A 15,582-nucleotide genomic window follows, 5' to 3' on the forward strand; every position below is an offset into this window, starting at 1 on the left:
AAACAAATATACGCGATTTAAATCCGGAAAAATAGTTTCATTTCCTAACAGTTTAGTAATTTGAAAATCTAAACCAGCATTCGAAATGACTTCAAGTCAGTGTATACCTAGGATGTTTTACTATCATGATATTCAGTTATTACTTTTGTAAAATTATTTCATAAGTAAGTTCTAATTCTTAATTTCAATAACTAACATTAAGAAAAATTCCTTCGATCCGGCTGGATTCGAACCAGCGCCTTCAGCATAACGTGCCTAACGCTCTCCCAGCTGAACTACGCAACAAACCAGCAGACCTTACGAATTTGTTTATGTGTTTGTTGCAAATCTTTGCTTTTGGTTTTTTAACGTCTTTTTGTTGTAACGCCATCTGTGAGAAATCTATGAAAGTTTTTCTTTCATTTGTTCGATCGTTGGTTCGACGCATAGCTCAATTGGCAAAAACAGCAAAAAACGCATTTTAAATCCATTACAAAAATCCGCACATAGAGAAATTCGTAAGATCTGCTGGCTAGATCCGTAGCTCAGTTGGTAAGAGCGGTAGTCACGTTGTGGCAACAGGCGCTGGTTCGAACAAATCGGACCGAAATAAATTTTCTTTGTGCTTTTTCCAACAATTTGTATCAACAATAATAACAAACTAGTAGAAAATTTTCACAAAAAAATACGAAGTTCAAAAACGTGAGTTTCAGTAAAAAAAATTATAACTTTGGTTTGTTATATCAAGAGACGGGAGGAAAAGTCATGCTGGTGGAAACTTGCAAGCGACATGCCTATCCATAACAGTTGTAGTGCCACTCGGAGCTTTAAATCCCAAAAATCTGAAGGGCACCGCCACTGCACCCGTCACCCTGAGAAATAAGTGACTAGTCCCATGTGCCTGTAATTTCACCAGTACCCTTTCCTTTCAAAACCGGAACGCAGTAATGCTCACATTACTGCTTGATGGCAGAAGTAAGTAAGGTAGCAGTATTTCCGTGGACGAACTCTTACTCGAGGAGCTCTGTTGCAACTAAAAAGTCTCATATTTTTGTCTTGGGGGTAAAAAAGTAAATAAATAAAAATCAATACGCACACACTCATAATGCCGAACTAGGAAGGCCCTCTATCGCGGTTGCCATGGACACACACTTAGGGTCGTATTCTAGAACTCTACTCAATGCTTAAGTCAGGACTTGAGTATGATTCAAAGCACTAGAAATCATACTCAAGTCCCTGCCATTAGGGTCGTATTTCCAGTGCTTGTGTTGCCAGTGCAATCCTGACTTGAGCATTGAATAGAGTTCTAGAATACGACCCTTAGACAATCAAAAATTACACCCAAACTCAAGACAGAAATAAATGTAGTACATACAAATATTTGTTCCGATCCCCAAATCGAACCCGAGACCAGCATGCTAACCGTTCGGCCACGCAGTTAAATGTTAAAAACGACTCTATTATAGATGTTTCAAGATCGGAGCCTAAGCTTACATCATATTATGCCTTGACATTGTATTGTAAATTGTAATATTGTGACATCAATAATGTGAAATAAATTATCGTGAACATTCTTTTTACAAACAGTGAAAGGAGGTCGACAATTAGTCAGTTAAAAACGTTTGAATCTTTTCGCCAGGCAGAATAAATTTGCATTTAAATAGAATTGTTTTCGAAAACCATACTGGTTTTAGAAATGATACAAGGGTCAAATAGATCGTATCATCGTCATCATTCAGCCATACGACGCCCACTGCTGGACATAGGCCTCCCCCAACGATCTCCACGGCGATCGTATATAATAAATCTTTTGGCAGAATCTTAATGATTCGTTATTTATGATGAAACCTTATTAACAACATTACCTATAAACCATATAAGTCTAATATTAATGCAAACACCTCGATTATGAACTACAGTTACAAATATTATTAATTTAACTACCTTATTTCTAATATACCAAAGAACTTAATATCATATTTATCATATTACGATTTAAGGACTACTCACATTAAACCGTGCCGGGCGCGAGCCGAGTCATACATATACAGGGTGGAAATTTGTAATGCCACCTGGAGGGGAAGTACTCTAAATACTGGAGATAGAAACTTTTACTTAAAGGAAACATTCCTTTATTTTTAAAACGAAATAAAACTGCATTCATAGACTTTCGAAAATTTCTAGCAACACGCGGGAACCGAACCCGCTTTAATCTGAAAAAAATGCACCCTGCACTTTTATTGCATCGATCGATAGGGTTAACTATAAGAATAAAATCTCTCTCATAAAATTAATTAATTAAATGGAAAAAAAACCATTAAATCTTAACGTATTTTAATAAACGAATTTCTTTTTGAAGGCTGAGGTTCAGAATACGATTTGTAATACAATTCATCACAACATGTTATTAAAAGTTACTCAAAATGAATTCGTTAAAAGATTAAATTTGTGTATCCAAGAAAATGGAGCTCATTTCGAGCAACTAATTAGTTAGATTACCATTTTTTTCGTTTTATGAAATTACGTTAAGATTTCATGGTTTTTTTTTTTTTCATTTATTTAACCAATTTTTTGAGAGAGATTTTATTCTTATAATTAACCCTATCGATCGATGCAATAAAAGTGCAGGGTGCATTTATTTCAGATTAAACCGGGTTCGGTTCCTGCGTGTTGCTAGAAATTTTCGAAAATCTATGAATGCAGTTTTATTTCTTTAAAAAAATAAAGGAATGTTTCCTTTAAGTAAAAATTTCTATATCCAGTATTTAGAGTACTTTCCCTCCAGGTGGCATTATAGAATTCCACCCGGTATATCGAGTCATACATACGTACTTTTTTTATGAAGTGATTTACATTAGGTACAACATGCCGCGTCCGTGACACGGACGAGTGACGCCCGATTTGCTTCCGAGGTCGTCCGAGCCTCGGATGCGGCCCGGCTCGCCATGACTCGTTGCAATGTGAACACTCCCTGGCTAAGTTATTTTACCTAATTTAAGATCGTGCGGCACGTACGAGACTCGGATGCCTCGGACACGGCTCGCGCCCGGCACGGTCTAATGTGAATCATCCTTAAGGCTACTAGGAGCTCTACTGCTAAGCAGAACCTTACCTATTCCTATCGCCAAACGGTCATGTGAGCATGACCGTGTTTCTGTTTCAGAGGGTAAGCGTGCTGGTGAAATTACAGGTATATGAAACTTGTCAACTTATGTCTAAAGGTGTCAGGCGCAGAGGCGGCGCCCCTCTGGTCTTTGCGATTTAAAGTTCTGAGCAGAACTGCAACTGTTATGGACAGGCGTATCGCATACCGCCAGGCGCACGACTTGTGCGTTCCGTCGCTTGGTGTCTTAAAAAAAGTAGAAGACATAATAAATTGACAAGTCCCGCATGCCTGTAATTAATTTCACCAGCATCCTTACTTACCCTTTAAAACAGTTATGCTCACATTACTGCTTGGCGGCCGAAATAAGTAAGTTTCACAAGAAGCTCCACTGCTGCTGCATAATCCAGTGGGATCGAAAGAATTTTCTTCGTGTTTATTCAATCTTTGTAAAAATAATAACGACAAAGTAATAGAGTATTTTCACTAAAAACAATATGTTTTTACCATCATGATATTCAATAAAATAAATATTTCAATATTGTATTTACCATAGCAAAGTGTAAGAAATTAAATCTTCCAGACTCGAAAAACATACCGCGATAACACAAGATTTTATGTAGTTAATTTTTTGGAAGTCATTGATGAACCACCGCCTGGTTTCAGAATTTTCACAAACTAATTTCAGTTGTCATAACGAACTCAAGACACAAAACGTCTGTTTTTAAGTCCTCAAAACTTAACGAGATGCCTAACACTTTTGAGGTCATAGCTTGTCTGTCTGTGCCGTGATAAATGAAGGTATATTATTAGTTTACAAGTTTAAGGCTATTGTCTATATAATGCTTGCGGCATTATAATATAACAGTCAATAGATGACCCATCAGATGACCCAATATTTCGTTTCTTTTGTTTAGGCGCCGATGTTTGCGAGTTGGTTTCCCATTTGTAAAAAAAGGCTGCCGTCTTTCGCGTTTGGTAATAAGTAGTATAAAGTTATTCACTTTTAAAACCTAGTTTCAAACAGAGGTTATCAATTCGACTGTACTTTTTATGGGTATGTACGCGATTATACTCCGGTATTTTTTTTAATTGGAAAAAGGACACCTCAGTATTGGTTTAAATTTGAAGAAAACATTCCGCCTTTAAGGGTGACAAACTAGGGGATGAATCCGGTATCGCGCATTTTCCGGTAACAGATTTCAACAAAACTGAGCAAATAGTTGTAAATCCACGAGCTTTTGAAGTCAGTTTTGTGAAGTGTAGTTTCAAGAGTTCGGCTCATTTGAAACATTTGAAAATACATCAAAATACCGCGTTTACGACGAAACAATCGTGTAGCTTCTGCCTACTTCCGTCCATATATCGTACGTTCAAATAGATACCGTCACTAAACGAAAAAGTAAAATTTTCGAAAGCTTCCATTTAAGTCTCTAAAGAAAGAAAGAAAAGAAAAAAAGAAACATTTATTCGGCTATCCACAAATAATTATTAGGACATAATAACTAACATAGGATTTTTAAAAACAAAAAAAAACGGAGATAACTAAAAGATTAAAAACTAAAATAGCCGAAAAGGTTAGCCAGCTCAGCTTTAAGCTGGGCAGAGGCTCACCGATAGTTTTCAGCTGGAGCCAAGAAGAGGTAGATGGTTTCAAATACCTAGAAAACAAAGTTAAGCATTTAAAACCAACACAACAACTAATACACATGATAGAATAATTTTAAATTATATGGAAGTTGTCGCCGTTTATCTGGTGTATCAATATTTCTTTAATTTTTCTACGGAAGCCTGATACAGAGACTTTGAAGTTAAGTTTTGTTACACTACAACCTAAACCAATAATCTTGCTTACCTCGTTTTGTCGCTAGATGGCGGTGAGCCCGGAATAAAAAGCGCTATCAACCGTTGCCCGTACGCAAAAAGAACATTCACACATTTCGTTCAGTTTCGTCACATTCATTGCTGACAGTACATATGTTTGTTTTCCATAATATCGTTTTTACGTCACTGTGCATGCGTGCGACACCCAAGATCAATATTTAATAATTGTAACTTGTAATTGTACATGTAGCAGAAATATGGTAAAAATATTTTAACATCACCACAGTCAAAAGCTCGTCAAGTTTGATATTTAAAATTTAAATTCAACTCTATGAAACTTGTGATAAGAACCGTCCATACGTTATTGACTTTACCTTATGAGGTTACTTTTTTTACTGTTTGGCGTTATTAATCATAAACGTTAATTATCAAAAGAAGATTCGACGACTTAGGCTCAATTCATATTGTTGCGGAATGGAATGGAAGTGAATTTCATATGTACATTGCATAATCAACTCAATGTCCATTGTGTAACGTACAAACTAGAAATGAGACAGTATCTGCCGGAATAACCGAGACTGTGCGACGACTGTCAGGAAGGCGACCTGTTTTTTAACTCGTATCTAGTTCATTATCATCATCATCATATGAGCCCGTTAACACCCACTGTTGAGTATAGGCCTCCTCTTTTGCACGCCAGCTCAATCGGTCCTGTGTGAGTCTTATCCACATTCATCAGGCCAGCCCAACGATATCATCCGACTATCTAGCAGGTGGTCTGCCTCGGGGACGTCTCGCTCCTACCGGGAACTAGCAAATCCGCATACCGACGTCCATGACTTTTGTTTAAGTTGAATATGCTGTACTAATTCGTTACAAAACTTTGCTTCCAGTCGGTTCCGCGGCAATGTAAATTGAGCCTTTCTTTTGTTATGATATCAAGTGACGGGACGAACAAGTCGAGCACCTGATGGTAAGCGATACGCCTGGCCTTAACAGTTGCAGTGCCACTTAGAGCTTTAAATCGCAAAGATCAGAGGGGCACTGCCACTGCGCCTGTAATCCTGAGACATAAGTTGACATGTCCCGTGTACCTGTAATTTGGCCTTAGGTGGCACAGCGGTAAGCACTGTGGCCGTTAGATCTACTGCCCTCGGAACGAAAAAAGGCACAACTGCTGAGTAAAGTACGCATAGTTGTGCCCTTTTTCGTTACCAGGGAAGAATAAATATGACGTACACGTTTATTTATAACGCCGCTAGCGGTTCACTAATTCTTCTCAGGGGAATTTGCCTTACGAATGAGTAACGTATAATTTGCTTTATTATGAAATAAAGATTACTTGAGTTTAAATTTGGTACATTATTATTCAGAAACAATCTAAAGTTATGATTTGAGCACGTGCTAAATTGAACACAAAATGCATACCGATACAATGCTTTTTTACAGGTATCGCAATATTTTACTTGTACAGTCTACATTCAACGTTATTGTTATGAATTTTATGTTTAATTTTGCACACGCTGTAACGCCTATGGACTTTGATCTAAAGTTTTTTGATCTTTAAAACTAAATTCAGTGACATCGGCATCGATGCCGATCGAATTCGGGCTAGCCAATCGGAGCGCAGTTTTCACTGTGATGATTTGGCAGAGTAGTTTTCAAACAAATTAGATTACATTTCTGGATTATGCGAATAGCGATGAAATGTAATTTCATTTGTTTGAAAACTATTCTGCCAAATCATCACAGTGGCAACTGCGTTCGGATTGGCCAGCCCGAATTCGAAACAATTGACGAGTGCCGTCAATTATTCCACTTCAAATCGAACAGTTTAACTTGAGCCTTGCTATAATGGACGAATATTGACAAAATATATTATTTAATATTTAATTACCGATGAAATGTGATTCCGTTTGGTTTGTAATTAGATGTTTCGCTGTTTTTCCCACACCACCGAATGGAACAGCCCCAACCATTGTTAGAGATATTATCTTTATTACAAAAATACAGAATATTTTTGGACAGACGTATACATAGGTTATTTATCGGCGCTGTGCTACTTCAGTTTTCTAATTTGTGATTTCAGTGAAAACGAGAGTTCTTCAATGGCGGCTATTAGGCACGTCGATGGGGTAGTCTACTATCTATATTATTTGACGTTCTTTCGATTCGTTTTTATTTACAATTTAAATGCTAATTAAACGAGATAAAAATTAAGATATGCACAGTAACTTTCACTATACCTATACACTGTACGAGTATATACTGTATCGTTAGTGATTGAATGAATGAATGACATCACTGCCACTGGCACTTTTGATACTCAACTGTAACTAGATTTTAGCAGACCAGGATTTTTTATGATAATTGCAATAATTTAAGTTCAGTGGAGCCTCAATGGACAAGTCAGTATCTGTTGCGGTAGTTTACAATTCCGTTCTAACTGCTGGGCCACTGAATTGTAAAAGATTTTCCATCACACTTGTTCGCAAATAATATGATTGCATGGTGGCTACCTTGACTATAATGCCTCAAACAAAACCTGGATGACGGGACTTTTTCTTTCCATTACAGCCTTGGTCGTTAGGGAGTCTTTTTTATTTCTAGCACGACATTCGATGCCTTACTTTCTCAAACTCGTATCTCTCTCTATCACTCTCTTATAAGGAGTGATTAGGAGATGGCAACAACTTCCATTTATTTTAAATTTCTTATCAAGGGTGTTAATTTGGGTGCATTATTTTAAGAATAGGTAAAAATCAGTGTGTAAATATGAAGGAAATTTAATGTGAAATCAGCCCGCAAACATTGTATATACAATCCGTTTTTTGCATGTCAGTAACTTTGTGCTTTAAGATACGACTTCGAGAAAGTAAGGCGACGATATTGCCTTAGAAAGGTCAGGTTCAAGTTCAAGCAAGGAGGTTACTTATGTTCGAAATTAAAACATTCGCTTAAAATGTTATCTAAACCGAAATTTAGTCGCAATTCAGCCACATACTACTTAAATACTTGTTATTAAGAATTGTAACTCCTGAGATATTTATTTATGTTGGTTTATTTTGCTGATCTAAGAGGTTAGACTTTAGGAACCGTTTGGTATATATAATTTATTTTTTAGTAATTTTGTGGATTGGATATTTTTTGCTTAACTACGTCTAATGATGGTTTTCGCAAATGGCGGGTTTTTTATCAATAGATGGCCTGTTAGCTATGCTTCTTTACTGGCAAACGGGATTTGTTAACTTAAGCTTTTTTTAATATTTTTTTTCATGTCCATAATAGTTGCAGTGCCACTCAGAGCTTTAAACGCAAAGATCTGAGGGGCACTGCCACTGCGCCCGTCACCCAGACACACAAGTTGACAACTCCCATGTGCCTGTAATTTCACCAGCACCCTTACCTTTCAAAACTGGAACACAGTAGTGCTGACATTAATGCTTGGCGGCAGAAATAGGTAAGGTGACAGTTCTATTCTGGATGAACTCTTTCACAAGGAGCTCTACTGCTACTAAACGTAAATAAAATGTCTCAGGGTGACGGGCGCAGTGGTAATGCCTCTCACATCTTTACGTACTAAGGCTCTGAGTGGCACTCCAGTAGCTATTGACAAGCGTTACCACCAGGCGCACGACTCGTTCCTCCCGTTACTAAGTACTAAAAAAAACTCAATCGTCATTGCAACTAGATTATAGATAGCAGAATAACAAATTTAATATTGTCCTAATAGCAAAATAATCGCAGAAGAGCCTCAATGAATTCACAATAATCAGTGTTCTCTAGAAAATTAGAAAATTAGCTTTGTAGGGGACAAAGGGCTCCAAACGTTGGTTTGTTTAAAATACAAATAAACGCAATTTAGATCTGAATAAAACTAGTTTCATTTCCAAATCATTTCAATTTCTTAATAAATGTATTTACTTGTGAATTGTAACAAATATACAACACAAACGGGACAAAGTAAGACAATGCCCTCGAACGCTACGTCTAACGGTGCAGTACGAAAAACACATCGTTGTATGGACGACACGCCTCTTGCTTACTTATTCCTACTGTGTATTCGTTTTCAAATAGCAGAAATACCTTTAGCGTTTCACACCACGAATTGTTGCTTTTTATAATTATGCATCCTATATGTTCCATTATGTGTTATGTTAAGGGAAGAATGTTGGGACTTTTGTTACGTAAGACGAATTGGTGAGAATGACAAATGATTACTTTTAAAGACAGAATGCCGAACAGTGTAGTAAGAGAGCGTATGAAAGATGATGTAGTGACCAGGATAGAGGGGGATGCTTTGATGGTTTGTCATGTAGAAAGAATGAATGTTGGTAGATTGACGGCACAAATTTATAGAGCGAATGTGGATGGATGTGTGGGGAGAGGTAGAGCTCGGCGTACATAATCTCAATCAGATTGGGGATGTCCTCAAAAAGATCGGGTTAAAAGTACCAAGAATAAACGGGCATGTATGAAGAGACAGGACAGGAGTGGAGGAGATGAAGGAGGCTCGTCAGGAGCCTAGCAGGTGGAGGTCAATAGGTTCTGCCTTACCCGGTGCGAGAACGTGATGAGATGTATGTTAATTCAGGGGAAGATGGAAGGGAAAAGAAAGAAAGGAAGAACAAGAATGGCGTACAGTTAACAAATAAAGAAGAAGATTAAAGTCACCAGCTATAAGGAGGTCAAGGAGCTAGCAAGAACCGTGAGGAGTAGAGTGGAGACAAATGCCTGGCTCTTAAACAGGATGATGATGACGTGTTATGTACAAATGTCATAGATTTCCTTTTTTGCTGGTAGGAATGTAATTCGTTGATAATCATTGTTTTTTTTTTTATTCGTAACGCCGAACATTGTACAGTTTGTGGTCCAGACTTTTGAACCGTTCTTGACGTAAGCGGCATCGAGTTGGATATAAAACTTAAGTCTCCAGTTTGATATGCTCTTGACCGTGTATAAAGCGATCTGAAAAAATGACCTATGTAAGTACCTAAGCAACTTAATTTTGTTTGTTTTTTCGTTGTTAGAAAGTACATATATAAAATGAAACTTTTGTCTTCGAATCTAAATCGTGAACATTTTGTTTTTTTTTTAAGTTTCAGGCTGTTAACGGGCCCTGTGGTAAAAAAAAAACAATTACATTTCTCATGTTTAGCAATAGCGAAAACCTAAAAACTGTATATATTCATGTAAAAGTTAATAATTTAATTCCTAAGAGACAAAATATGTTACATGTAATTTGGTTCAACGACAAAAGGACCCTAAACCGACAAAAGTCTCTTTTAAAGATAAAGAAAATGAAAAAGAAACTTAGCATCAATGAGTTTTCAAATTACATAACATTAAATTTGACATTTTTTTTATAATACCAAGTGGCGGGACCATCAAGTGGTGCGCCTGGTGGTAAGCGACACGCTTGTCCATAACAGTCGCAGTGCCACTCAGAATTTTGAATCGCAAAGATCAGAGGGGCACTGCCACTGCACCCGTCACTCTGAGACATAAGTTGACGAGTCCCATGTGCCTGTAATTTCACCGTGTGTCAACTATAACCCTTAAAGCTTTCAGCGTCCTAGGAGTTTTGTATAACAACATATTCAGGATGCCGTGCTTTTGTCTTACGCTTTAGAAATACTGGTCAGAGGTTACAGGATAGTGCCTCAGGAGGTATAAATAATATAACGTTACTACACTTATTTACATGGTACATTTAATACATACATAGAAGCTAACTTCGTAAAATACGCGATATACGATGACGTGAACCTGAATGAGAATAGAATGAATGTACGAGTGGGTATGTGCCAAGTAAACGTCACGGTGGATACACACAGATCTGGCGTCACAATACCATCATGAGTTGGCTGGCCTACATTTAAATGCGTGAATACACTAGTATAAGACGAGAGATGTACCTACTGTTTATTTGTAGCTATGCAAACAGCTGTTGAGCTGCATTTGTTTTTTTTTTATAATTAAAAGTAGTTAGTGCCATTTATGTATACATTTGCGATACTATAGTCGGTATAATCGGATTGAAATTAGAGATAACAAACTGGCTGCTACTACCGTCACTTTGAAATTAATGTTGCCATATTTCTGACTGCTCCTAATGTTATTTTGAAAAATAATATTGTCAGGTTTCAGATTGATAGTAATGTCACTTTGAACAATAATGTTGCCAGGCTTATTGTACGCGTTTAGTTCAATGTTTTAATAAAATCACTCAAACAGAATCACTCAAAAACAAACGTCAAAGATTTTTAATTATTAATTCGCTGCTATTATAATTCTATTATATGTCTGATATATATCAAATTCTCATTTTTTTTTTAATCAATACTTTTCTTTGCTGCTTTGCTTTTTAAATATATAGGTTTGTAAGTTTTCAAAATCTTGAACGAGATGTATTTGTTTGTGTTTGTATATATTTCGGTTTTGTGTTTTATTTATTATTAATTATAAATGGATGCCCTTAAATGTTGCGGGCCGTGTTACTTAGCAAGCATAATGTATGTGGCCTGAAGAAAAAAGGGTCGAGTATAACTATTCTACGGCTGTCATTAATAGGGACGATTCAATACAAACAAATACGAGTAAGTACTCGATACTTTTGTTCTTTCGATTTTTACTGGCTATCGGAAGAAAAATACTTGTATCGAATCGAAACGCGCACTCGCAAATATTTAATCTTAATCCCACTTCCCTGGAAAAGATCACCTTTTTTCCAAATTATTTTTCCTTTCCGTTATATTCCTTAGGTATTTCATTCCCCGTTTTGCAGCAAACTTACTTAAATACTTCGCGGTTTGCGTTTAACCGCGAAGTACCAGAGGAAAAAAATAAATATGTTATCTATGGTCCATATAAGTCCATAAAAGTCCATAAGTCCATATAAGTCTATAAGTTCATGAAGAGAAATGGCGGGTTCATATTATTATGTAGTTTTGTGTGTTTTTGTATTAAAGTTTTTATATAAATTAATGTTTAGTTTAAGATTATTATATACGTCAAATTAGCAGTAATTATCGAATAGCTAAAATACTTTTAAAAAGAAAAAAACGTTTATTTATTGAAGTACTGTACTGCGCAGTGCGCGTTTCTTAAAAGTTAATTACTTTTTCTTGTTATTAAGGCGCCGCCAAAATCTAAGTACGGAGATATTTTATATCTCACAAAAAAGTATCGATATGAGTAAGTATCGATACATTTAAAGTACTCATATGATCAGTATCGCATGACGAATTGATTACTGCTCATTTGAGTAGGTATCGATACTTTGGTAGTATCGGAACACCCCTAGTTATAAATAATTATTGATGTATATTCCGTCTGCAGTATGCATGCCTTTAGAGGGAAAGTACGTTAATAATTATTCCAATCATAACAATTGCAAAATCAAAATAAGCCTCAGAAATACCACTAAAATGCCAACACACTTCGACTTTCAGTTCAAACTGCAACTATGAATACCATTCTATGTAGCAATACAGCGACCTATTGCGACAAACAAACATGGTTAAGATGTAGATGAACAAAGTTTGGGATCTAAACTTGTTTTGTATATCTTTTGGAGATGGATAATCTGACCTTTTAGAAAAGTACGGTGTCAAAACAAACTTATTGAAGATGTTATACAGGCTGTATTAGAAGAGAGAAAATTCTGCAGCAAGTCATAAGGTGACATAAAGATGAAAAATTGGAATACGACTGATTGGTACCCATAAGACGGAAGAAACGCAGAGAAAAAGGAAAATTGAACTAAGCCCTGAATAACACGACGCAACACAGAAGGTAGAAAGAGGACGAAAAGACTCTACAGGAGGTCTTTGTCGAAGAACTAGCTGCGGAAATTTAATAAATTGGGAAGAAGAATAATCTCAGTACAGAGTACTAAAAAAACCGACCTCAAAAGTACGTGGAATTACATCTATTTGTTAAGTTTTATTGATATATCCTTAAAGTCGCCACTATACAGGACTTGACACTGGAGATAATAAAAATCGATTCTCACTACTCAAATAATATTGAGAGAAAAACGCCTTGAATTGGAGAAATAGCAAAATCAACCATTAAAATAATTGCTCCTTAAGAAAATTTTGGCGCTATTTATAAAAATGAATCTTCATGCGTGAACTGCCACCCTTAGAGGTGGATGATCTCCTTAAAAATAAAATGGGACCAATATGGAAGTACCCCCTTTCCAACAAAAAAAGAATCATGAAAATCGGTTCACAAATACCGGAGTTATCGCGTAACATACATACAAAAAAAACATACAGTCGAATTGAGAATCTCTAATTGTTAAAAAGAGCGTTTAATATAAGTCGTGTGCAAATAATGATAAAGACTATTATTTTCACTTATTTAGCTAAACAAATTATATCATTGGGTTATATCTTCTTTATGTCGTGTTTCGTTTTCAAATATTTAGAGGTGTCGTTAAATTTACAAGAAAAGTGACATACAAAGTATGTTGTCGCTAAATTGATATCTGTTATGATTGGGTTCAATTGCTCAGAAAACTATTATTCTAGTTAATGGTTCTTCACACGGTAGGATTTATTATTCGCCTCCCGATATTCCTGAGAGTTTGCACGATCGATAATCCGTCCTTAAAGATGTCAACTGCAACTTGCTATCACTGACAAGCCGGTCATCTTTAGTATACAGGAATGTCTCAGAGCGTCTTTGAGAGATAAGTTTAAACAGATTAACATTCTTACACTAGAGTCACAGTACATTTACTAAAATGTTATTTATGTTAAGAGGAATAGTAATTTTTTTATTAAAAGTAGTGCAGACATAACATTAACACGAGAAATAAAAATAAAGTAGCTATTATTGACAGTCGTCATCACAAAGTCACAAATTCCTATAAGGGGCAATGTATATAATGTGATATAATGTATAAGCTTCTATAATAAGATTACGGTTGATATTCAAAATTTGCCATTTACGAGGTTTTAAACTATAGTGAAACAAAAACTTTATAGTAAAGGTTATTAGACATCTTCTGCGTACTTGGATGACAAGAATCCGTGGTAGTGACCGAATAGCTCTTGCAGATAGTCTAAGGGTCGTATTCCAGAACTCTACTCAATGCTCAAGTCAGGACTTGAGCCGACTTGAGTATGATTTCAAGCACTGGAAATACGACCCTAATGGCGAGGACTTGAGTATGGTTTTCAGTGCTCACTGCAATACTCAAGTCCTGACTTGAGTATTGAGTAGAGTTCTGGAATACGACCCTTAATCTAAGATGTTTGAAATAAATATTGTAAATGTTAAATGTATTCTAATGTATATATTCAAATGAGCAACCTAGAGCTTCTTGCTCATTCTTCTCAGAGGACTCTGCCTTATGAATGAGGAGTGTAATTTGCTGACCTATGAAATAAAGCTGAATTTTGAATTTGATTTTTTTTTGATGTGGAAAAAATTTAAAATGTTTTCTATACTTAAACTCTTTGTTACTTATAAGTATGTTCACTGGCAGACATATAGTCGCATTTTTTGTTACGCTCTATACAAACAGATGTTTTAGAAGTATCAATATCGTTTATGCTAATTGAGAGATTGTATCTATAACGGAGTATATAATACTATTACATACCCTTGAATGTGATGTTGAATTTTTAAATAAATTACCGTATATATACTAATAAACATACTGTATAGAGATTGCATATCGACTGTGAACTGGCAACCGGTACTATCTCAATTTTCTAAAGATTTCACTTTTGAATACTATTTTATACTATTTCATACTCCGCAACGTTGCAAAAAAATCCATTGTTATCAATAACATGTGTAAAAAACTACGTATTTTTATTTAATAAACCAGATGCTATATAAATGACGCAAATAAGTTTTTTCTTCATCCCGTAAGTTGTCAAAATTGTGATATACCATAAAGGTTGATAAAAAAAAACGCCTGAAATAAAGATTGTCCAATGAATTGATTGTTTTATATGAGAAGATTTTTTCTTTCCCGATTTGGAAGCGGCTACCTTAGGGAATGTTGTTTAGTACTACGGGTAGAGTTAACCCTACCTAATCGCACTATAACTTGAAGTTTGACTCTCAGATGTCAGGTAGGATTTTCTAGTCTCCACTTGCATTATAGAACATCTATAAAACTTCTAAGCTGTCGCTTTAACATATGCAAGATATACCAACCTCCTCCAAACGTAGAGGTTCGTCCAACCCGGCGGCAATCCGCTCTCGCTTTTCTCTTTCTTTCCGTTCTTTCTTTTCCCGCTTGCGTCTTTCCTTCTCGCCATCCCGTTCCTCGCTTACGGTGTCACCCCCTGCCAGGGCCGTCGACTTCTTTATGAAGTTGAACATGACTGGCGGCTGAAACCAACAATATTATAATTATAACAGGTAAATCCTAGTATAGACACCAGACTTTCACAGACGAAACTAAATTCAGGAACATGTGAGGACCATAGGTACATATACATAAATAAGTTTATTTTGTGAAAGTAAATAAATACATTTTCAAAGACATTTTCATAATGTAGATATAATTAACTATTTTTGTGTTATAGTTAAGAGGTTTAGTTGTGTTTATTACTATTATTTTATTTAGTTTTGATTTATAGTTATGACGTACTAGTTACAGAGAAGCGAGACCTCCTGTAGGGCTGGTATGGCAGGGCCCGACT

General features: G+C 36.0%; 1 protein-coding gene across 1 annotated transcript in view; it reads right to left on the bottom strand.

The window, feature by feature from the left end:
* LOC113240658 (unconventional myosin-XVIIIa) overlaps nt 1-15,263 on the bottom strand; it is a 391,151-nt gene extending 375,888 nt beyond the window's left edge. The window contains exon 1 of the mRNA XM_026478017.1: nt 15,092-15,263. Coding sequence (XP_026333802.1) covers nt 15,092-15,259 — 168 coding nt within the window. The 5' untranslated portion in view covers nt 15,260-15,263. The remainder of the gene's footprint in view (nt 1-15,091) is intronic.
* Between the last annotated feature and the right edge of the window lie 319 nt (nt 15,264-15,582).

Source organism: Hyposmocoma kahamanoa, unplaced genomic scaffold (assembly GCF_003589595.1).
Source record: "Hyposmocoma kahamanoa isolate Upper Pololo Valley unplaced genomic scaffold, ASM358959v1 160, whole genome shotgun sequence".
Lineage (NCBI taxonomy): Eukaryota > Metazoa > Arthropoda > Insecta > Lepidoptera > Cosmopterigidae > Hyposmocoma > Hyposmocoma kahamanoa.